This window comes from Phymastichus coffea, unplaced genomic scaffold (genome assembly GCF_024137745.1).
Source record: "Phymastichus coffea isolate CEN01 unplaced genomic scaffold, Cenicafe_Pcof_1.1 PCOF00070, whole genome shotgun sequence".
NCBI classification, from domain to species: Eukaryota; Metazoa; Arthropoda; class Insecta; order Hymenoptera; family Eulophidae; genus Phymastichus; species Phymastichus coffea.
Window position 1 is genome coordinate 852949 of NW_026706881.1, and position 22616 is coordinate 875564.

Below are 22616 nucleotides of genomic sequence, written 5' to 3' on the forward strand. Positions count from 1 at the left end.
AGAGTCCGGCTCGTGCAGAGAGGCTCGTCACGTTTACCTCCTCATCGGCTCTAATCGTTTTCTTCGTCCTGCCGATGCCTCCTACTCCCTGATAAAGCTATTAACAAGCGCCTTGCGCATTCCGCAATGCCAAGTCATACTCGAGTGCTTTTGTTCTCTCCTCGGCGACGACGGAGGTGTTTGCGCGCGAGCGATCGCAACAATAGCTTACGGGCGACCGGGCGCGATCTTTCATAAGTGAATTATCGCGCGAGAGCGGCTCGAGGCCGATTTAAAAGTCAAATTAATTCAGCCGTCGGGTTATTAAGCAAGCTTAATTAGAGCCGATGAATATGCGCATCGCGCTAAGCATCCGGAAGCCGATGCACGGGACGGGTTTATCAAGAGGCTCTCTATCGGTTTCTCCGAAAGCGCCTGCTGCTCGTCTCGGCTTCTGGCTTCTTTTCTCTCGCTGCAGCGCTCCCAGCCAGATCGAAAAATTGGAGCTTGCAGCGGCTGCACCGTTACCCCGACACGGACAGTCGAGCAGGGACGACTGTTTACTGAATCATGACAAACTGTTGGCGCGGCCGCGAAGCCGAAGAGCGAGTGCGCGCGGCCGGCTCGCTGTATTTATGCGAGTGTAAATAAGCGGATGATTCGCAAGGGCGAACCAGATGTTTTCAGCGTGTGGCGCGCGATAAACAAGCCGATGCACACGATCGGCCACAAAGCCTTTCCGGGCTGCGAGCAGATGAGCTAACGGTCCAGCCGGCCGATCCAAACTGCCCTCGCCGCCGGCGCATATAACTTTGCCCCTCGCGCAAACAAACAGACCTGTGATTACTCCAGGCGATGCCTCTCTCCGAAACGAACGAACGAACGGAGCCGAGGCGCGCCGTGCGACTTTCGCCAGGTGTCAATTAGGCTGCTCGCCGATGATTAAGCGCCGCGAACGTCGCGGGGGGCGGCCTGTCGCTACTCGTTAGCCAACTGAATTCCAGTGCGCGCCGCGAGAGCGGAACGCGCGCACAGTTGGCTCTGCGCCCAGGTCAGCGGCTCCAGCAGCCCTCTGCTCGCAATTTTTCAAGCAACGGTGCCATTGTCGTAACCAACTCGGCGATCGAGCCAACTCGGCGCACGCCTCCTCTTCGTTCGGGTTCCGTGGGCGAGCTTATCAGCCGTGGAAACTAGACCAGTGGGAGGCACGCGCGCACCCGACGAAAGTAGCCGTTGCGCTGCGAGCGCGCCGAAGCAGCCACTCGTTACCGACGCTGCCTCGGAAGACGAGGGTAAGGGCAGCGCGCGGATAATTGAGTGGTTCGTTAAACTGACGCCCGGACAATATCCGGCGTTAACAATGCGGACTCGTCACGGCCGCGAGCTGCCGGGCGACGCCGGCCTGCTCGCGATTAGATAAGGCCCGCGGGTGCCCCCGGCGCTCGGGGCCCCGACAGTCGCGCCCCGCGATAACGAAGCCCGAGAAGCAAATTGGCTAATAAGCCTGGCCGATCCCTATCGCGCCGCGGAATCCCATTGATAGCGCGAGCGAGCCATTAGAGCGGGCGCAAGCCCCCGGTCTGCCCTCCTCCGCTGCGTTTCTCCATCTCGCCCGGCTGCGCTTTGCCGCTCGCAACGTACGCACTCCAATTACCTCGCGCTTCTTCTGCCGGGGATGCAGCCTATTGATGTTTGAGTTATTGCCGCCTCCGTAGCAACTGCTTCCGAGCAACGTATCGCGACTTTATCACTCGGCTTTATTTGGCTCATTATGCGTCTGCGGCCGGCCGCTTATCGCCATCCCACTTCGCGCTCATCCTTGATCCTCGAAATCGCACTCACGGCTCGCTCGCGCGCAGCGCGTCCACGAACGAACAAATTACCCTCGAGCTTGTTGTGGCGTTTTTCATAGACACACGGCCGCGACTGGTTATCGCTTTTCCCATATATCATTCCGTCACGTACGATCATTCTCTTTTTTGCTGCGAGATGCGCGAGCGCGGACCCCCCCGTCTCTTTTTCTACATAATTTTCGCGCATGTGCGAGCCGCACTTCTCACAGGCCGCTCGCGCTAGCGCACTTTTGTAATCATCCTTATGGTGTTGGCTTTCCGCGAGAGCCGAGAAAATCAGGGCCTCCTCGAAAGCTATGCGGATGCGCGCGCGCGCGCGCGCGTGCGCTCACTAACGTGTCGATGCTCCCAAATTAATCCGACGCACCTAGCCGGAAGATTTTCCGTCGTTTAGTAATCGAGCCATCAGCGCGCCAATAACAGCAGCCTTTTGCGAGCTTCTATCGACGTCTTAAGCCTCTTTATGCCGCGAACGAGCGGAATAATTCGCTGGAGGAAAATTGATCCAGCGCTCGCAGAGATACGGACAGAATGGGGAAGTACTTGCAGCAACTTGGCACGCGATAAAAGCACTCGGTGTGGCAATTGGCACATACGGCTCTTTCATTCTGCAGACCGGCACGCACGCCTCCAAGATGACTTTATCTCGGACGCGAGGATCGCTTCGATCGATCTCCCGTTGTCCGCGAGCGCCGCCGACGCCGAAAAGCTCGCGAGCGCAGCACAGCCCGGCGCAGTTTCAGTTGGGACTTACCGCCTCGTGGTCACTGGCCTCGTGCGCGAGGGCCTCCTTGGTGTCGTTGCGAGCCGCCGCCGCCGCCGCCGCCGCGTCGTCGTCGTCCGGGCCCGTGCCGCTGCTAGCCCAGTAGTCCTCCGTGGCGTCCTCCATCGACGACTCCTCGGCCGCCGACTCGAGCTCGGCGTTCTCGGCGCTCGCCGCCTGCACTCACGAATCCGAGCGTTACACGAGCGTCGCGCGAGCCATCGAGTCGTCCGCGGGTCCACTTGGTTTCGCGGAGATCCGAGCCACGCCGCGTAATGGATCGCTCTTGCGCAGCTGCATTATCGACATTACCGGTTCTGACGCGCGAAAATTTTTCGAGAAGCGCCGCGCGCTATCCGGCGCAATTGGCAGGAACCTCGCGCTCGCGAGCGGCTTGCATGGCGATTTACAATTTCAATATACCGTATTAATGAGTTAATTATGAGTCTGGCTCTATCGCTTAATAAAAATCTTTCGCTCGCTGCCCAGAGCACACATACTCCTCGGCTGCAACGAGTTCTCGGCTCCGCGATATTTTTAGCATCGCACGGCTCGGCTGCTCCGCAAGATTAATATTGAAAGATAAATTTACATATCCAGTTATATTTGAGGAATTACGAAGCGAGCTATTGGCCGATCGCGAAAAATAGAAGACGATCGAAAAATTACATAGCATTTTCTAAGCGCGCGCGCGCAACAGAACCGAGGCAAGCGAGCTCACGGCCGAAGCAACAATAACAAATAAATCGATTGAGCTGGCGGAGCACCGAGGGAATCTAGCAATCTCCACTGCTCTGGCGTGCAGAGCACAGTAATTAAGGGAGGCGCGGCGTGGCGCGGCGTGGCGCGCGATCGGCGAATCCGCGTCTCTCTCGGCTCGCAGCTGCGCAAAACCTCCAGGCCAGCAGCGCCGCGGCAACTCACCCGTGACATTGTCGAAAGTGCCGCCAGCATCCAGACGACGATGAATCTGCAACAGACAGACGATGAAGCTTGAGCGAGGCCGTTTCGACAAATGGAGACGCGCAGTCTCCCATGAGCCCTGAGGCACTCGACATTCGCCGCTTTCGATGGACGATCAATGCGATCGAACCTCGCAGGTGGCAACGAGGCACCAACGTGGCGCGGAGGGCGGAGAGTGCTACACAGCGAATATTGGTTTATCGAGCGCTGATCGAAGCCCAGCCAATGGCCGCAGAGGCGCAGCAAGCCAGCCGAGCGGCGGACGCGCGTAGGCCGCGAGAAAAGGCAGCCCGTAACGGTAGGCCCCGCGAGCGAGGCGACCGGCGTCAACGCTTCAACGAAAATAAGAGCATCGGCCGCGCCACGACTGCTGGCGACCGCGCTCGCTCGCGTCCAGCGCGACGAGCGAGCCCGCGAGCCTCGAACGCTCCATCGGAGAAAGAGACAGACGGACGGAACGGCACAATCGACACAGCGATCGGCCTTCGCTCTTGCCCATGACCATTACGTGGGCCCTCTGTGCCGGCCATCGATTATGCGCGAAAGCTCCGCTCGCGCTCTTCCTTTTTGCCCCGTCCTTCTTCGTCTTCTCTCGCGCGCCCGTCTCGACCGACAAATGAGGCACGCGCCAATGACTTGATTAGCGTTCGCTCGCAGCAGCTGTAGGCACTTTGTCGGAAAATTAACGTGCTGCGAGTCGATCGAGCCTTCGGCTGTCTAGCATCCATCTTCCATAGCCTGTGATCGACTGGATAGCGCGTGTCGCATTAGTAAGCTGTAGTGCTGTGCGGACAACTCGAAAGCTTTCGACGAACGTACCGTAGTAGCCTCGACTGCGCCTCGCAGCCGAGTAAAACAATGATTAATTGCTTCGCCAATTAATTGCAGACGAGTTTCACACGTATCAAACGAAAGAAGGGCATTGTCGCCCGACCGATAAGGCCCGATAGACTCAAATCCAGTTCAAACATTACATATGCCGGTTCCTTTTCAAATCTCTAGGTGAGTAATTACACTGCGAACAAAGAAAGAAATCAAATCATCAGCAGCACATCGTCGGAGAGATAAATCTGGAAGATCGCAAATGAGAGGGGAGAGCTTAGTACAGTCAGTTTTTTACCCAAACAGCTCTCGCAGCAATATCAGAGGAGCGGGGGGGGGGGGGCGAAACCTATGATATGTATAAGTGGTGTATGGATAATTAATGAAAAACAATTGGAAGAAACCGTTGTTATTGTATTATAACAGTACAAAGGTTGTATGATAAGTAGTGCGAAGTAGATAGCCAAGAGAGAGAGAGAGAGAGAGAGAGAGAGAGAGAGAGAGAGAGAGAGAGTGAGAGAGAGGAGCGGGGAGAGCAATGAAAGAAACAGAGTGAAGAGAGAAAAAAGAGTGACAGGTTATTACTCTGGTAAAGCCGCGAGCAGGAAAAAACGAAGAATAACCGGAGAGCTGAGAGCGATGAGGCTGCGAGCGCAAAAGGATTGATTATCACTAAGAAAGTAGGATACAGCTATTAAATCTGCAAAAAGCATGAGCGCTGGAACAAGGCGCCTCATATGCGCGCACACCTTTTTGCCGCTCGCGTGCTCGCGCGCTCGCGCCGCGCCGTCACAGAGAAACGTATCTCGGGCGCTGGCGCTGTCTCGGGCTTGTCCTGCTCTCCTTAGTGCGCGCCGGGCTGACGTTCATTGCCGATTATTGCGGATTATTAATTGCGGAACGCCTGGGCCGCCTGGCGCGTAAAACCGAGCGCTCGGTCGGCGCAGCGCCAGAAATCACATCCACGGAGATGAAGCGGAGCAACAGCTGCCCCGCGCCCGGCTCTGTTTATTATTAAACAGGCTGTGTACCGCAATGCACAGCTTCTTGGATAAACCATAGGGTTCCGTTAGGAGCCGCCGCAGAAAACAAGGCCACGTGAAATTAATCCGCCGCTGACGATCGTCCTTCAATTCAGCCGCGACTACACACTGCGCCACATCGGTTTTTCTTGCTCTCGGCGTGCGCGCGCGCGCGCTCTAACTCAAACTGACGGAAACTCGCTTCCACGCCGATGGAACTGGCTCTAGCCGTCAGTGCGCGCGGCCGTGAATTAATTTCAGTTACAGAATCTCGGCGTAGCTGTGCATTATCGTGCGCGCCGAGGCTATAGCTCGTTAATAACCGTTGCGCCGCGTCGCGTGACGCACATCGAAAGTGATTACGAACTCGACTGATTCCGCGATTGCAATCTCTCGCACGGCCAGCTCGGCTCATTAATTATATCCAAACATCTAATTTATTCAGACGCGCTACTCGCCGTTCACGCTCTCCTTATTTTTCTTCAAGAGTGAAACTACTTTCGCTAAAACAACAGCAAAAGCGTCGATGTATTATCTGTAATTGATAGCTGACAGCGCGGCTCATAGAAGACGCCGACGGAGACGGGACGGGACGGGAATACAATGCAGCATTTTGCGAGAGAGTGAGACGCGAGAGGCGGCTTCGAGCGGACACGGAGAGCGCACTCCAGTCGAGCCACATTACGTCAGCGAGTGCCCTTGTCCGGCACACATTTACGTCGGCCAAACGCGCCTACGCTGACTGAGAGACGGCCGAGCACTCGCCGATCCGCAGCTGGCCAGGCAACCGCGAGGGCCGGCGGCTCCGTTGCCGACTCCGTTGCAGCGCAGCGAAAGCGCCGCTTTGTTCACAGTCGGCGCAACGACGCAATGACGAGCGAGCACGATGCACATGACGCGGCCCGGCTCGTTGCTCCCCTCCGCGCCTCCGCCTGGGCGCACGACTTTGCGTTGCCAGAGGCCGAGGCCCTTCGGAGCACTTACTTAGCCTAGCCGCTCGGGCGTAATTTGGCGCCGAGTGCCGAGCGATCTTCGTGGGCGCGGGCGATGGAGAACGGCGAATCGAGATGCATTACCGACGGGACGCGTACGCGGATGTTGAGCGCGCGCCAGCACGAGATATTTACGGCCGCCAAAGATTTTACTAACGCTCCCGGTGCGCCTTGCCCGAGCTTCTAATTACGCCGACAGGCCGACGCCGCGTTTGAGCGCGATGCATCATCGCCGGCTACGAGCACCTTCTTTGTGTAGCTTGGCAAGCGCCATTCTTCGACCACGTTGGCCTGCGCTCGCTCGCTCGCTCGTCCGGGCCTTTCTCTAACGAGCAACGCGTCCCTGGCTCGCTTCGCGCCTCCCGCCTCGACGTCGTCCCGTCGTCGCCGATTAATTGGGCGCGCTATTTGTTGCCTCGTCGATTCTCGTGAGAATTTTCGCGATTCCAGCGACAAGCAGTGTCGGGTCGTTAGCCGCGCCGGCTGTCCGAGCATTTCGGCAGTGCGCCCTCCGCTGAATCAATTATCGAGCCATCGTCGTCTCGTTAATCGATTTGCCGATCGGCCGATGGCGGCGGCGCCTTGCCGCGATTGTCACGTGCGGCGCGGCCTCTCAATGCGGTGGGCAACGACAAGCGTGCGCGGCGGCGCACGGTCATTATCTCTCGCTCCCGTGCTCTCTCGCTCTCTCGCTCTCTCGCTCTCTCGCACCCCGCAGCAAAGTCTCTGTTAGCGGCAAACGAGCTGGGCCGCCTCTAATCGTGGAGATGCATATCGCGCACGCTCGCTACTCGATAGCACTCATGAGCAGGCTGCAGGAGAGTTAGTTGGTCGCCGGGGCTCGGAAAAATCTGGCCCGCGGGAGTAGGCGCTGCCGCTGGCTTGGCCCTGGGTCGTGAGTCACGTTGGCGCCCCTCCGCCAGTTTACACGTGTCGGGCTTCGCGTAGCGGTCCCCGTCCTCCTCGTCCTCCTCGTCCTCCTCGTCCTCCCCGTCCTCCTCGTCCTCCTCCTCGTCCTCAGCGTCCTCCTCTTCCTCTTGGCGCGTCGCGTAAAGGCGCGACGACCACGCGACGAGTGGTGCATTCCCGGGCCGAGCAGGCCGACGCGTCGATCGCAGCCGATAGGCCTTGGCAACTCGCTCGATAAGAACTTCATTAGGATCGCTCGCGCGAGTCTAGCCGAGCCGACTTGCGCTCGTTTTTCGAGCGGCTCTCCAGCCCCACTGCCGGCAGCAGATTTGCGCCGCGCTCCAGCGTGACCAGTCAGTTTTCATTGTTGTGAGTAAATTTCTATTACTGTTAGTTTCAACACCCGTATACTCTTCGTTATACTGTTTCAGCTCTTACTCAAACAACAATCTCGGGAAACTGGCCATCGCGCCAAGTGATTCAGGCAGGCCTTCAGCTTCAAAGATGCTTCATGACCTACAACTATGAAATATCATATTATGGCCTGCACCTTGGATGATAAACTAGTAGTTGCCCGTGCCCCGGGCGCATCGCTTTGCATCTAACGTTACTGCGCCGAGCATCTTTTACTTTCCGGATATATCCTCGGCTCGTTTGCGTTTCGACATATTTTGAATTTGAAATCAATTTCATGACCGTCTCTATTGAAATTTGCTTAAAGCTATTCCGCGCGGCATAGTTTTTATGCTTCGCAAGTATGGGCATGGGAATGCAGTGTTGGCCTTTATTCCATCTGCCAGTTAGATCTCAATACATAAGTCATTGCGAGCAATCTATTCTCAGTCGTATCATCCAACAGTTTTTAAATGGATCCAAATGTCGGGCGCAAAGGTTCACGGCAGCACGAAGGCTACATCGATGTAAATCGAGGCACGGAATGTCACTTGCTTTTATAGCAGATACGCCTTAACGCCAAGAAGAACAGATTTTCTCCAGCAGATAAATCTTCTGCAATAATATCTTTCAACATTAGTCAGTTTTGCAAAGGCACTTATATAGCACCGCTCCTTCGAGAAATGGAACGGAAGACATTTGCCTACACGACGTAAAAGTATCTCGCAGCACAATCTATGCGCGCACGAGCTTCAAAATAAACTCCGTTAATGACGATAAATGCCTACCCGTATTTCTCGCCGCCGCCGCCCGAGGATCTGACAATTAATATGCGCTGTCGTCTAAAAATTACTCTGCATAAATTAGCCGTTCAATTTGCAATTATTATCTAGAATTCGATACATGGCTCGTGACGTTGTAATCGAGTGTGCTAAACTTGAGGGGACCGAGTCGCGAACGTCGAATATATTTGTCGACGACAACGTTCGTGCAAACGGAGTTAGCTAGCGTGGCCGATGGCGCAGCGGCATCAATATAAACGTTAAAATGATCGACAGGTCGACTAATGGTCCTCCTGATTCACGTCACATGCCAATACCAATTTCACGAGGTAAATTTGCCGAGTATCATGATCGACGAGTAATCGTGGCTCGTAACACGCTCCCGGATTTTCATCTGTACGACCGCGTGTCGCTTTGTTATCCTAGTGGTCGTTCGGGGCGCGCGAGCGTCCAATTTCATAATTCAACGGAGTGGGCTGGATAACGTGTGTTGCGGCAACCGTTATAGAGAAAGACAAGCGTATGCGTGCGCGGGCGAGAGATGCGTTCGAGGTGATACCATACCGCGAATACGCGTTACACGCGTTACAAGGGAACGAGAGAGGGGCAGGCAGGCGGGGAAATTATTCGGATTGCATTATCCCGATTATGATCGGCTCGTGATTTAACATCGTACACCGTGTGGCTGTGGGTCAGCAAGAGAGTCATTTCTCATTCGCGTCGGCTCGTGTAGTTTTCGCCAAGCAAAGAGTATTAATCGCTACTTTTATGTGCTAGGCGCCAGCGTACCATTAACACTTTACTCGCTTCGTCTGCCGCGCTAATTTCATCGCATTTGCATTATAATCTGCAGCCGCGCTTGAGCTCCTATCAAATATTTCTGCAATTTTATTAACACGAGAATAGTCAGCTGCGCCGTCTCTTATCGGTTACGACGTCTAATTTCACTGCTATTTATTGCGACACACTCGTGCAATACGAGGTATTGCTCCGTAGCCAACAAGTCCCACAAAAGCTTATCCGGCGGGTGGCTTGATGGCCAAGTGATAATCAATTGAAAAGCCCAGTAAAATCGCGTGGTTTAATTAAAAGCCGATGACGCGAAAAAGCACGTCTAACCAATCTTGATTAGGTCGCGGACAATTTATAACCGTTCTGTCAGCTCTGCGAGCAGTGCGGTCGTTTTAGCTAGGCGGCGCGCATCTAATAACGGCAGATCGCTGCGCGCGGCCTTATCTTCGTTTTCTGAAAGACGCGATGCGCCAGATAATATATAATATGCACGCGTCAGCCGTGTGGGCGCGCGCGCCGTACGCCGTCGATATTTTGCTGTAATCGTGCGCCGCGAAGCTCTCGTCGAAGAGAGTCGGGCAAGCGCTCTTTAGGCGTTAATCAGATCGCGGCCCAGCCCGCGCGCGGCAGGCGCTCGGGATAAGCGAGATCAGCGGCATAAGCGGCAGCGGCGAGCGATCGGCAGTCGATCGGCTGACGCACGGGCTGCCGCGGTATAACGAGCACCGCGACGGCGCGCGCTCGGTAGTCTGATGGATGGGCAGCTCTGCGGGCGCGCACCTAGTTGGCGCAATGACAAATGCAATCAGGCACCAGGGCAAATTGGCCTGATCACGGGCAAGATTGCTGCGTTTACTTTGTGCGAACTGGCAAAGTGATGGATGACGGCGCGCCTCCTTGGCCGTATTACGCAGATTTCTCGAGCCGTCGCGTGATTGATATCGGCAAATCGAAGCGGCCGCATTGGGCGCCTCGACGTGGTCCGACGATCGCTATCGGGCGATCGCGGCAGGCGCCGCTACGGCAAACGACGGCACAGGCGCTAATTTCGTTAATTGCGGGGCTGGCAGGCGAAATCGGGGCTTCGATCGGCGCGGCAGAGCGCACGCGCGTCCCCGGGCCATTGTCTCGCGCTCGCTCGGTCTGGTTAATTAGCTGGCGGCGCGCCGCGGGAATCGCAGCTTTAGTTGCATTGGCCGCTCGAATGTGTGAGATTGAGCACTGTTCTGTTGAGCGGCTCGTGCGAATTCCCCGCTGACAGGTCAATAATCAGGCAGGCAGCCAGCCAGCCAGCCACGCGACTGACCCAAATCCCAAAGCCCAGAGGGCAATTAGCATATTTGGTTAATCGGCGCACGCATATTTATCGCAGGCGATTCGGCTGGTCCGCGAGAACAATGACGATTAAACGGGCCTTTGTTGCGCAGCTGCCTGTCAGAGATCCCCGGCAAGCGGAATATTGGCTCTAATTAGAAAATGGTTAGGCTCGATAAGATGCGTGCCCGCGATAAAATAGCTGCGCGGCCGCGCTGCAAATGTGAGCAATCGTTAACGGGCGCGCGCTGGCATACGAATGGCCATAGCGAGTAAATACGCGCGTGATAATTGTCAGCAGCAGTACGGGTTCGCCGGAGCGCTCGGCCAGTCGTGTGCTGTGCACATAACTACGCAGTGTACAGGTGTAACAGCAAGAGCTCCCGGAGAGCCGACGCTACGCAGCATTCGCACGCCGGATATTTGCATGTAACTGCAATTAAGATCGGCGTTAAGCCTATATTACCGCGAGGGAGAAAGAGAGACGAACCGTTCGGCTCTCTCGCTCTCTCGCTCTCTCTCTCTCTCTCTCTCTCCCTCTCTATACGCCTATACATCGAGAAAGTACACACGCGCGCGCCCGCGAGAATTTATAGTTGGCTACGGGCTACCTCCCCGCGCATGCCCGTGCGCGACTCTGCACTTTAACAACGATGTTGTACAACTTTATAAATCTGCTTCTTCGTTTTCTTGCACATTTATTCCTGCGGCTACCTGTTCGCACAGCATACAAATAACAGCCAACGATAACTTTTCAAATGTCTACCCAAATTTCCCAAGACATTCCGATCGGCTTTGAAAGCTTTGGTACTCGAGTACTTGAAGATTATTTCCAACTAGTGAATTGACTTTCATGCAAAGTTGGAGTAAGAGTGGAGAGTCCACGTTGAATGATTTGGAAAAGCAATAGTGTTCGAGTGAAAGAAACTGGAAATGTTATTTATCGGAACTCGGTTTACGACTAGGCACTTTGTTTGCGCTCGAGGAGGAAAAAGCAAAAATTGACTGAGGGCAATTTATTTTTTAAAGCAGGAAGTGCGCAGCCATAGCAGACAAGAATGTAAATAGAAGATCGTGCTGGCCGCGCACGCTGAGCCGCAATGTTACAGTTAAACATTTGAGGTGCATATGCACGGCGAGCTCACAGCTCCGAGTTATCCTTATAGTTATTTGTCCCGTTCAAGACAGAAAAATGTAGAAGCTGCTGGTGCGCTGCTGTTCGTCTGTTTTTACGCATGAAAACCCGAGCAAATGAAAGAAAGAAAGAAAGAAAGAAAGAAAGAAAGACAGACAGAAAGAAAAAGGACGGTATAAAAAAATTGCTGCTGGGCGCAATTTTGAGTTGCGCACGCGCGCACAACAGCAAAAGTAAGCGAGCAAGGCTCGTTGCCTAGAGAGGGAAGAAGATCGCGGGCACAAAGTTACCGTTGCGGCTAAGTGAACCCGATGTAACGACGAGATTAGGATAACGCACCGCTCATAATAATTATTGCCGTGCAGTGTGCTATGTGCAAGCGCACACAAGCCACGCCGCCGCCAGTTAGACCTCGTCAGACAAAGGAACAAACGGTGCAAGCTTTCTTCCTTGCCTACTGCGCCTGTGCGTGCACGCCCGTACACCGCTAAAGACGACGACAACGGCGACGATGAAAAAACAACGTCTCGACTCGACTGTCTACTGCTCGCGTTTTCTGCTTATTTCCGAAGATTAGCTCGCGAAAGGGACTCGAGCTTTCCTTGCCGCTCCACCGACGTCAGCGATCAGTCGCGAGCAAAACCTACCAGCTGCTAAATGGGCGCGCGTACACGCGATTGTCATTTAAATTTCACGAGAGGTCGCGATCAAACGTTGTTCGCACACGTATTGCGAACAACTTTTTCGATGAAACGAGATAAGCGGAGATAAGGCTTTTTGCATTTGCAGAGTGGCTTATCGCGAGGCCCACATCTCGGGCAATTGGCGAAATATCGATAGGACAAGGAAAAATGGCTGTCGCTTATCGGCGCGTGGTATCGATGGAAAATCAGCGTGGCCGCGCTGCGAGCAACAGTGGGCTCCGGCAAATTCCCGTACATGGCATCGCTCCGGCGCGAGATGCCAAGCACGATCGCCGCAGCGGATTCCTTATCAGCGCTAAAACACTAAACACGTATCGAGCGCTTATCGTACAGCATCCGCGCAGCGGCCACCACGAGCTTTCGGCAGCGGCTAACTTTGAGCCGTATCGCGTCGGACAACTGCACACATTTATCCAGCCCTCGACAGCCGCGCTCTCAAGGACTTTGGCGATCGCGATGTGGGCCTGTTTTAACGGTTTTTCTTTCGGCTTTCCATTAGTTCACCAGCAATCTTTTTCCGCCCGAGCTATCCCTCAGTCGTAATTATTTACCTCGTAAAACCGTACAAAGCCATTTTTCCCGCGCGTACGAGCGTCGATCGTCGGCTCCAATGACTGATTCTTATCTAATTAGCCGAGCCCGCAAAGGACGCGCGCAATTAAAATCAATATTCCGCGCTCGCAATGGCATAATGGCATTGAATAATGCAAACGCGCGCATCGGCCGCAAGATCATATCATTGGCGAGCAAACACACTTACAATGCGATCTGCCGTGCAGGCACAAGCTCGCGCACGCGCGACTGGCGAAATCCACCGTCTGGTTTGGTATCGAGAGCGCGTCCCGTTAGCCAAGGCCCCCGCCGCAAGTGAAAAAGCGGCGAAAAAGTACAGTTCGCCGGATGGGGAGATGATTACACTCGGCGCGAAATTCCGAATTCCACTGTCCGAGAGGTCTCGCGGGCAAGCGCTCGGCGGAGCCCCCGCGAACGATCAACGCCAAAAGTATTCGCGACTCGGGCGCACGGCTGACGCGGCGACAGCTGCCGCGTGCGTATTCCGCGTATTGGCCGTATTGGCCGCATTGGCGATGAACGGCCCGGAGATACGGCGCTCGCCGTGGAGCCGGCAACGGCACTTGGCTCGATCTCCGCGCCATCGGGATGGGCGCAGCAGATTTCTCCGGCTGCGAACCTATTATCTGGATTCGATCGCGGTGAATGCGGCGCGTCGGCTAGAGCACCGATTCTGAATAAAGACGCATTCAGGCGGCTTTTAGCCGAGAAACAGATTGCCACGGGGCTTTGTGCGGCGCTGTTGCTGCACTCGTGCGCGCAGATCGAGACATTAGCCGAGCTGCCGGCGCGGCTCGACAAAAGAGCAATATATTTAGCCGGCCAGCGGGAGGCGCGATAAGAAAAAACCCGGCGGCGGCGCGGGCAGCTCCGGGATACGAAGCGGAGAGGAATCGCTAATGGGCCAATCAGATTAGGCATTGTGCTTATGCGACATAAATTGAGCGCGACCAGGTGCTAAACTATGCGCCTGCCGCAATGGCCTGTCCGCTCGGCGGCACGAAAATTCGTGCGACCCGAGCAGAATGGAGTGCACGATAGGGGAGGGACGTTAGCACGTTAAAATTAGGAGATTGCGAGGCGCGAGAGCGATCGTTCGGCTGCGATAGCGAGAGAGAGAGGGAGAGAGAGAGAGAGAGAGAGAGAGAGAGAGAGAGAGAGAGAGAGAGAGAGAGAGCTAACGGCAATCGCCGGCGCAGCGGCAGCAGCTGCGATGGATTCTCCGGCGCATCGAGATTCACGAGTGTGTACGTATAGCGCGGCGTCGGTCGTCATTCGGTATACCCTCCGAGAGAGAACAAGAGAAACAGCCACCGAAGGAGAAGCGGAGTAACGGGCGACAGCCCGCAAAGGAGCGGACGAGATAGAGATAGCAGCAGCGAGGGTCCGCGGGGGAGCGAAGGTCGCAGGGACGCGTGTACCGGAAGCGAGCCGCACTGGCCACAAGCTCCACTTATGGCCGATTGTCGGGCGAATCGGTGGCGTCGCCGCGTGATCAATCAGCGGCAATTTGCGCCACGCGTATACCGTTGGCGCACTCCAAATAAAGAAGCGCGAGCCATGTGGGTGTGGTTGCCTCCAAAGAACGGGGGAGACTCATTGGAACGAGTCGATCCCGTTGTCGGCCGGCAGCTCGCTCGCTCGTAATCGCAAACAAATAAAGTCGATCGGCCGAGCGATCGCGTGCGCGTGCGAGCAGAAGCTACACCAGTGGCGCACGCACGCTCCGACGCTATAGCGCCGAGCATTAGCATCGAAGATCGACCGAGCGAGCTACTTTTTATTCTCGCCGCGATATCTCGTAAGCGCGTCAATTGGCTTGAGCTTGGCTGCTTTGCATAACCGGCGTCGAGATGCCAGCAGACGCGAGCAGCAAAGTACCAGCACGGAAGAGAAAATGTTATGGTTACACGCCACTACGGACACTGTGCGTACGTACGTACGGGAGCTATCGCCGGAGATGAAGTAGAGCGGGCGAGCGTGTGCGTACGCTGTGCCTACACGCGTTGCGGATAACAGGCTCTACGTGTGCGCCTCGTCGGAGGTGCCAACTTGCCACTGCGCAGCCCAATCACGGATACTGTTAGATATCTTACATTAGTTTAACCTCCTTATACACAACTAGGTGCCAATTGCTGCAATCAAGCTCTCCTTTTGCTCCTCGTGTCTATTTACGTTTGTCTATTTACTCGGACGTAAGCTTGCCTCGCGTCTTTTCACGGGCGACTTGCGGTTCAGTAGTGGCGGACGAGTTTGGTCAGACGCGCTGGCCGACTTCGAAGAAGGACGAGTTCCCGCGATGTTCCAGCTCCGACGAAGGGAGCAGGGCCGAGGCAGTCCGATGGAGCGGAATAATGCCAGGAAGAAGACGAAGCGAGCGAGGGAGAATGCGGCACGACGAGGAAGAAAATGACGACAGCGGCAGCGTACACATTAGCATGCGCGAGCGCTTTGATCCCCAACCGCGATTCCGTTAAGTATACACGTCACATCGAGAGCGCGCGGCTCTTTGCTTTGCTCCCCTTTGCGAGCTCGCCGTTAAGCCCCGCTCCGTGTCTCCGCTCGGAGACTCTCTAATCAGAAATCATCGAAAATAAAATAGCGCGCGCAGGGGCCGATCGAAAAGACGCGATACGCCTCGGCTACGTGCTGCCAATTATGTCCCCTCGGCATCGACGCTTTCGGCGCCCCACTCGATTAGCTGCTCAATTAACGCTCCTCCCATCTACGTCGATTCCGAGTCAGGCGAGTCCGTTATCAAGGCCGCACCGCCTCGTTTTTCTTCTCCATTCAAATCAATTTGAAGCACTTGATAAACGAGAAGGAAACGAGCTTCGGCGTACTGGATCTCGCGCGCTCGGCTACCACGGTACATTTTATAGGCCTTTGTATCGGCTAAAAAATGATGAATTTTTAAAGAGCCTGCCGCGCGCGAGCAGCCTGATTAGGCTTGAGAGAAGCGTAAAAAGAACTACAGTTGCACTTTATAGCTATGAAAGAGAGCTGCCAGGAGAACAGGCAGGAGGTTAGTCGCACAGAATACCGGCGTTACCCGCGCGAACCTAGTTTCACCGATTAGATAACGCTGCCGATCAGCGGCTGGAGCCAAGGGGCCAAGACGAGCCGGCCGGAGGATGCGTCGCCGCTGCCGGGACGGTTGCGGACACGCGCGGCGCGGCCTTGCGTGGGCTGCCCGGCGCAACTAGGTCAGCACGATCCGCGATGCTAATCGCTGCCGGCGGCTCTTCTACGCCTGCCCTTCAGCGCCGAGTGCAGCTGACACTCGACTCGATTCCCTGTATTCGATTTCCCGAGCACGATCCGCAATGCGCGAGAAGCGAAGAGGCGGCCCGCTATCGCGCAGGGAACTGCCTTACCCCGCCTTCCGATGCACTGCCGTTCGCTGCACTTCTCTGGCCAATCTCATTACCCTTCGACCTTCTGCTACGATTACCGATTTAGCGGGCAACGACAATGGAGCTCGGCTCTGTTAGGCTCTGTTACGTCCCCTCCAATGGCGATACTTATCGCGGAGGACTTTTAATGGCTCGTCAATATCTTGAACACATAACGCTCGGCGCTCGCAATCGTAAATAAACAGTAAACGTGTAAAGATACAGTTAAGCTGCTCTTAAGTTGCCCCCGCGCAAGCGCGAGCGATAAACTCGCGGACGCATCTACGCGCACTCGAGATTTACTGGCAACGATCCAGTCCGCTAAAGACGTCCACATTAGCGTTCGTTTACTACTCGCGCAAGTGAAATTTGGCCTGCCGAGCACTCGATGGGTCGCCGAGTAGGCAGATGCAAGGCGACGGCACGCAAAGATAAGTGGCAGCGACAGTCGTGCGCCGAAGATCGACCAAATAAATCTTTCAATCAGAGGCCGGATGGCAGCACGCAGCCGCAAGCAGAGGACAAGTGGCAGTGTGCGCGGCTCGGCGCGCGAGCTAATAAGGGGCTCGAACGAAGACGGATCTGTCAGTGGCCGCGACTGGCGCGTCTGCCGCGTCTGCCGCAGCCGCCGCGATGCGCATCAGCCGAACAATCGTCGTGCCCGTGCAGCGGCGGCGCAGCACGACAAGTCAATCGCGCGGCGCGCGAGCCTCGCGGAGCGTCCGTTAATCTGGCGCACGCGAGCCCCCGGCCCCGTTGGCAGCGCCCGCGCGCGCCCGCATAATGAGTCTGCGATTGCACGCGACGCGCGACGCGCGACGCGCCGCGATAACCAAATTAACCTTCGGCTGCCAATTGCGAATTCCTCGTGCGCGCGGCGTGCTGCAGCATCGCGCGCGATCGGTCGCGGCTCCGCTTTAATTTATGCTCCCTCCGTCTCGACGCGCCGGCGCGCTCGGGCCCGCGTGCGCGAGCTCGGGCTTTAATTCAACGCCAGGCCCTTTCGTGTCAATTCGCTAAATTAAAGCGACGCCGCGTTCACGAGGCACCAAAGCGACAACGGGGCCGAGTCCCCGGCGCGCAGCTAGCCAGACACAAAGCCGACGCCAGCAGCGAGCTGCCAAGTGATCGATTGATCAGCGACAAGTGTGCAGCGCGAGTGCGCGCTCAAACGAGCCGCCCGCCGCGCCGCCCGCCGCGCGGACCGATGCGACAACTGGCGGCGAGAGACAGCGCCCGGCCGAGCTCATCTCTTATTTTCCGAGTGAGCGGGCGCGCCGCGTTGCGTCGGCTACGCTTTCGCAGCGAGCGAGCAACGGCTGTGTAACGAGAGAAAGAGAGCGAGAGAGAGAGAGAGAGCGAGAGAGAGAGCGAGCCGCGCACCAACGCGCGACTTGACGACGGATCGCGCGGCTCATGCCCGGACAAACTATCGCAGTCGAAGCAGCCGTCGCCGGCGCCCGCAGCTCGACCGTTAGACAAGCAGATATCTCATCACCACCTGCTCTCCTTTCCTCCGCTCCTCGCTCTGTTATTGTACCTTTGTAACGCCGCCCGCCGCACTCCGCTGCATTTGTTCTCACAAACGCAACCCCACAGCCGTTCCGGACCAACGTTTTCGGCGCGCCTTTAAACCACTGCTGGCGAGAACAAAAGCAGCTTTTCAAGAATGTAATCTCCGCGACTTGTCATTGAATGCAAACCGAGAACTCGAGTGAGAAAAGTCCCAGGGCAGCGACAGCAATAATTGAGTGGATCTGGCGGAACTCGAGTCAGTTGCCATTAGCTCGGTGACTCGTCAGTGGAGGCAAGCTGTTCACGGAGAGAAGAGAAAAAGGCTGTCGGCGCGAGGAGACGAGAGAAAGAGAGCGAGAGCAGAAAATTGATCAGATCTCGAGCTGGCAAGACATTTGTAACAGTGCAGCTCTGTCTGCTTCTTGCGCGCGAGCTCTATAGGCGTCGGCAACGTAAGCATGACGCCGGTTATGCCACGGCGAGAAAGAGCACATTACGCGGAGCTGTGTGGCATAATACGCGGCAACGGAGTCAAGATCAACGGGTGAAAGTCACGAGTGCTTTTTTCTCACGCATTACTTTGCCTGCGCACGCAGCTTTTCGACGCGGCTGCTGCTGCTGCTGCTGCTGCTTTGTGTCTCGCTCAGTCGCTCAGCTCTGCGGGCAAATTATTGCCCGTTTCCGTGTGAAGTTTCGCAAGCTTTATCGAAAAGTGCACAGCAATTGCGGTGTCCTATCCGCTAGTCCGTGAAAGCCACGGTGACGGTCGTCTCTAGCAGCTGCGCGCGATTGAAAGACTATGTATATAGATAAACAAATAAAAACAGGCAACAAAGCCAAGCCATCGATGTTACGATCGCTGGAGCGAGACGACAACTGCACTTGACCTTTGCTACCGTGCACTTTGAGTAAAAAAGAGCAGTCGCCGAGCGACGGGTGGTTCGGTTGTCTGCCTATTATTGTTGCTCATTGACGAGTACGCGCTGCATATTCATCGCGCGCCCGTGTAATGTATGATTTTCCCTAATTATTCTTCCGCTTTGCTTGATTATACGATTAAATGAGAGTCTCGTTGCTATTGTACGCCACATTCATTTGGAATGCGCCTTGGCTTTATCATTACGGCACACACTTGTTTGGTTTCATTGTATTTTATTTAGCCATAAATAAGCCCTTGCAAGTGCGCAAAAGCCGGCTAGGCTACAATACGGATGTAACTCATCATTTGTAAAAAATGCTATATCCGACTGTCAATGAGTAGACAAAAGAATTGCAAGCGAGAGCCTATGATTTAATAGTAGAGCGCGCGCTAATGACTCGTGTGTATTTTTTCCTGGACCGATGGCGTGCCATAATCGTCCGGAGCGCAAAAGCGCGTATGGGATAGCTAATTTTTACGACGTTATAACTCGCTTACGAGCCTCTACGCGTACGCGGCTCGGACGCGCGTCAAGCATTCCAATCACGGTCTTGCCCTATCATTTCGGTGGATTTAGCCATTGGGCGCTAGCGCGGCCAGCGCAATGTCAATAATCGCGCGCGCGCGCGAGCAGTCAAAGTGGACTGGCGGAGAGGGAGCGAACCGTTAGCCAATTTTTGCCAAGGCGCGCGCAATTACAATGCGCTTCTTCCGCGAAGGCCAAGCTTCGGAGAATTCATTGACACATTTTCGGGCCGCGTGCGCAGTCAGCGTAGCGCCGCGCGCCTCGAACGCGTCGGCAAAGGCTCCCGACGGGGGTGCGGTACGCGCGTGCCGAAAGCGCCGGGCCTCGGCCGGCAGCACGACAAGTCACGAGGCTCGTGGTGGAGCTGTGGTGCGCGCCGATGGAGTAGTCGCGAGGCCGGCGGCATTGGCGGCAGTGGCGGCAGCGGCCTGGGCCCATGGCGCTATTGTTAAACAAATTTGCTCTAGCGGATTGAAGAAACTGCCGTTTTCAGCGGCACTAGCGAAGCGAGACCAGCGTGCGAAAGAAGAATCGCACGAGCGCCCCTGAGCCGAGAGGCATCAGCAGCGAGCTGTGCACCGTGGTGGGAGGCTTCGTCCCGAGTTGCTCCGCGAGAGGAAGCGCGCGCGCGCGCGCACGCTAGCGCGTGGGGATGTAGTTAATCAATTGGCAAATTGTTGCCCGTTACTCCCGTGACCCCGTCCAATCGATTGGGCTTGCGCGTACACAGCCGCCGGCGCATCGACTCGGCTCGCAGACCTCCGACACGAGAGATCGCGCAGCTCCGCGGCGATCGATCTGCAACGTCTTCATGATCGGCCGGCGAGATCGACTGCCCACCTTTCACGGCCACCTACCTACCTACCTACCTACCTACCTACGTCGCTCACTCGCTAACAAACCTCTCATTACGGCCATTAGATGCGATCGGTTTTTTGCCACTTTCATTGAATAATCGGCCTATACTTGGCGAGCCCACTTCTCTGCCCACTTCTCTGCCCACCTCTCTGTCCGCTTCTGCTCGACCTTGCTTACAATCTTATCCCTTGAGAATCGAGAGTAGGGTTAAAAAGGAGCGTGCGGGATAACGCTCTTACGTCACGATCGCACTGGCCCACAATCAACAGCGCGGTTCAGGCTTTTTACTCACCTGCAACAAAAAAGAAGAGACGGTCACGTATATAAGATAACGGTGAAGCGGAGGATCAGAATAAAATTGGATTCGGTCGATAGTAAATATAAGGCTGGTAGGCAGAGTGGGCCGACGGAATGAAAGAAAGAGAGAAAGAAAGAAAGAAAGAAAGAAAGAAAGAAAGAAAGAACGAAATAATAGAGAAGCGCGCAGATCGGCGAACGGCGGAAAAGAATCGGCGGATGATTCCATAAACATAAAACAGTTAGACGGTGGCCGAGTGCTACAGAATGCAATCTGCTCGTTTACTCGCGGCTCGGCTCATCAATTATCGGCTGCGAGCGAGCGCAAGCTGAATCCGCGCGAGGAGCTGTGCCATAAAGCAGCCGCGGCACAATCGCACGCGCAAGCGCTCGCCCATTCAAATTCAATCGGCGCAGGCTGTTCTTCGCACCACTCGCCGCGGCCAAACAAACGCTCGTTGCGGACGCAACAGCCGGCGCGGCTCCCGCAGGAGCTTGATCGATAGGGGAAAGCGCACCCAAGCCAGGGAGCAGCCGGCAAGACGGAGCGAGCTTGTCGCAATTAGTCATCGGTGCGGCGCTCTCGTGACTGCCGCCGGCGGCAGTCGTGGCGGCAGCGGCAGCCGACGAGGCTCCTCCCATGGAGGCGCATTTGAGCTGGCCGCGATCGACGAGGATCGGCGCCCCCGGCGCCCAAAAACAATATTAATGCCGTCTTAATCGACGTCACTCCCCGCGACCGTCGATTAACTACGGGCTTTTTGCGCCTTTTGCGCTTTTTGCGCTTTTTGCGCTTTTTGCGCTTTTTGCGCTTTTTGCGCTTTTTGCGCTTTTTGCGCTTTTTGCACTCGCCTCCGCAGGCCAGGTCACCCGCACGCTGGATATCGACGAGCGGCGCTTCTTTCTCCTCTCGAGCTGACGGACGATTTCACGCGTTCGCCTCCTGCTTATTAGCGTGATTTTCCCATGACGAAAAGCTCGCTCGCCAGGCTACCGCAGCCATGAATCTTGAGCGCGGCGTGTAATTAAAACGGTATACTTGGCTACCGAATTTCGATGATGATCATTTCTCGCGTGATTAGGCATACTTGCTATATCCACCGTGGCGGCCGCGGACATTCCATTTTACGACTTGTTTGTTTAATGGAGCCTGCCAGGGAAGCGAATGGCAAGCAGAAAAAAAACATTGTTTCAGCAAGCGAAACTGCTTAGCGCTCGAGTCGGCAGTGTAGCAGCGGAATAATTAACCGAGCGCGCTGCCGCGCTGCCGCGCTGCCGCGCTGCCGCGATGCCGCGATGCCGCCGCGATGCCGCCGCGTTGCCGCGCTCCCAACTCTGGCAGCATTATGATGGATGGACTTTCCGTTACCGTTATCGGCTCTACCACCAGCAGCAACAGCTATCAAAGCACTCCATTCATCTTGCAATTGTCCTTCGGCAATTTTTTACTCCCCTGATTTAATCTACATACTTTTTATCGCGATACTTATCAACGCTTCGACGAATCGATTGGCTGCTTCTTTTTTCCGCATTGTCGTCGATCAATGCAGCCATTCCGCGAAGCTTTGCCGAGCAGAATAAATCTCATTGTCCTTGCTGCGGAGCAACAGCTGCCTGGTGCTCCCGAGTGAGTCTGATAATTTAGACGAGCTTCCACGAATCTCGAGCAATACGATCGCAGCCGATTCGCACTGCGGCAATATTATTAAGTGAGCTCGTTCTCCGCGTAGCGTGAATTTCTTGATAGGGCTAGCCACGTATACATAGGCAGCTTCTTATGTATAAAGAGAGCGGGAGAAGGGCACGACGCTAGATTGGCTCGATTGCCAAGGCGCGCGAGCTGCGTATAAGATGTACACACGATTTCTCGTGAAATAGCCCAAGGGCCGGCGATTGCCCGGGCAACCTTCCTAGTAGTAGACTCGGACGGCTGGCAATTCGTATAGGCTGCTTTGTTTTGCTTTGTTTCGCTTTGTTTCGCATTGGTTCGCTTTGGTTCGCTTTGGTTCGTTTTGTTTTGCTTTCTTTCGGTTCGGTGCATCCGATGCACACACACACTGCTCTCGCGTGGAAAGAGAGCTGGTCCGAGTGCACATTGAAATGCATGCAC

At 55.5% G+C, this 22616-nt stretch overlaps 1 protein-coding gene across 3 annotated transcripts in view; it reads right to left on the bottom strand.

Annotated features, from left to right (window-relative positions):
- LOC131667745 (uncharacterized) overlaps window positions 1-22616 on the bottom strand; it is a 58153-nt gene that overhangs the window by 12541 nt on the left and 22996 nt on the right. For 2 of the 3 annotated variants that reach the window (XM_058941399.1, XM_058941401.1), the window contains exons 2-3: window positions 3520-3565; window positions 2587-2772 (exon numbers count right to left, since the gene is read on the bottom strand). In XM_058941399.1, the coding sequence (XP_058797382.1) occupies window positions 2587-2772; window positions 3520-3565 (232 nt within the window). Of the gene's footprint in view, window positions 1-2586; window positions 2773-3519; window positions 3566-5411; window positions 5552-22616 lie in introns of those variants that run through there. The other variant, XM_058941400.1, reaches the window with a different exon arrangement.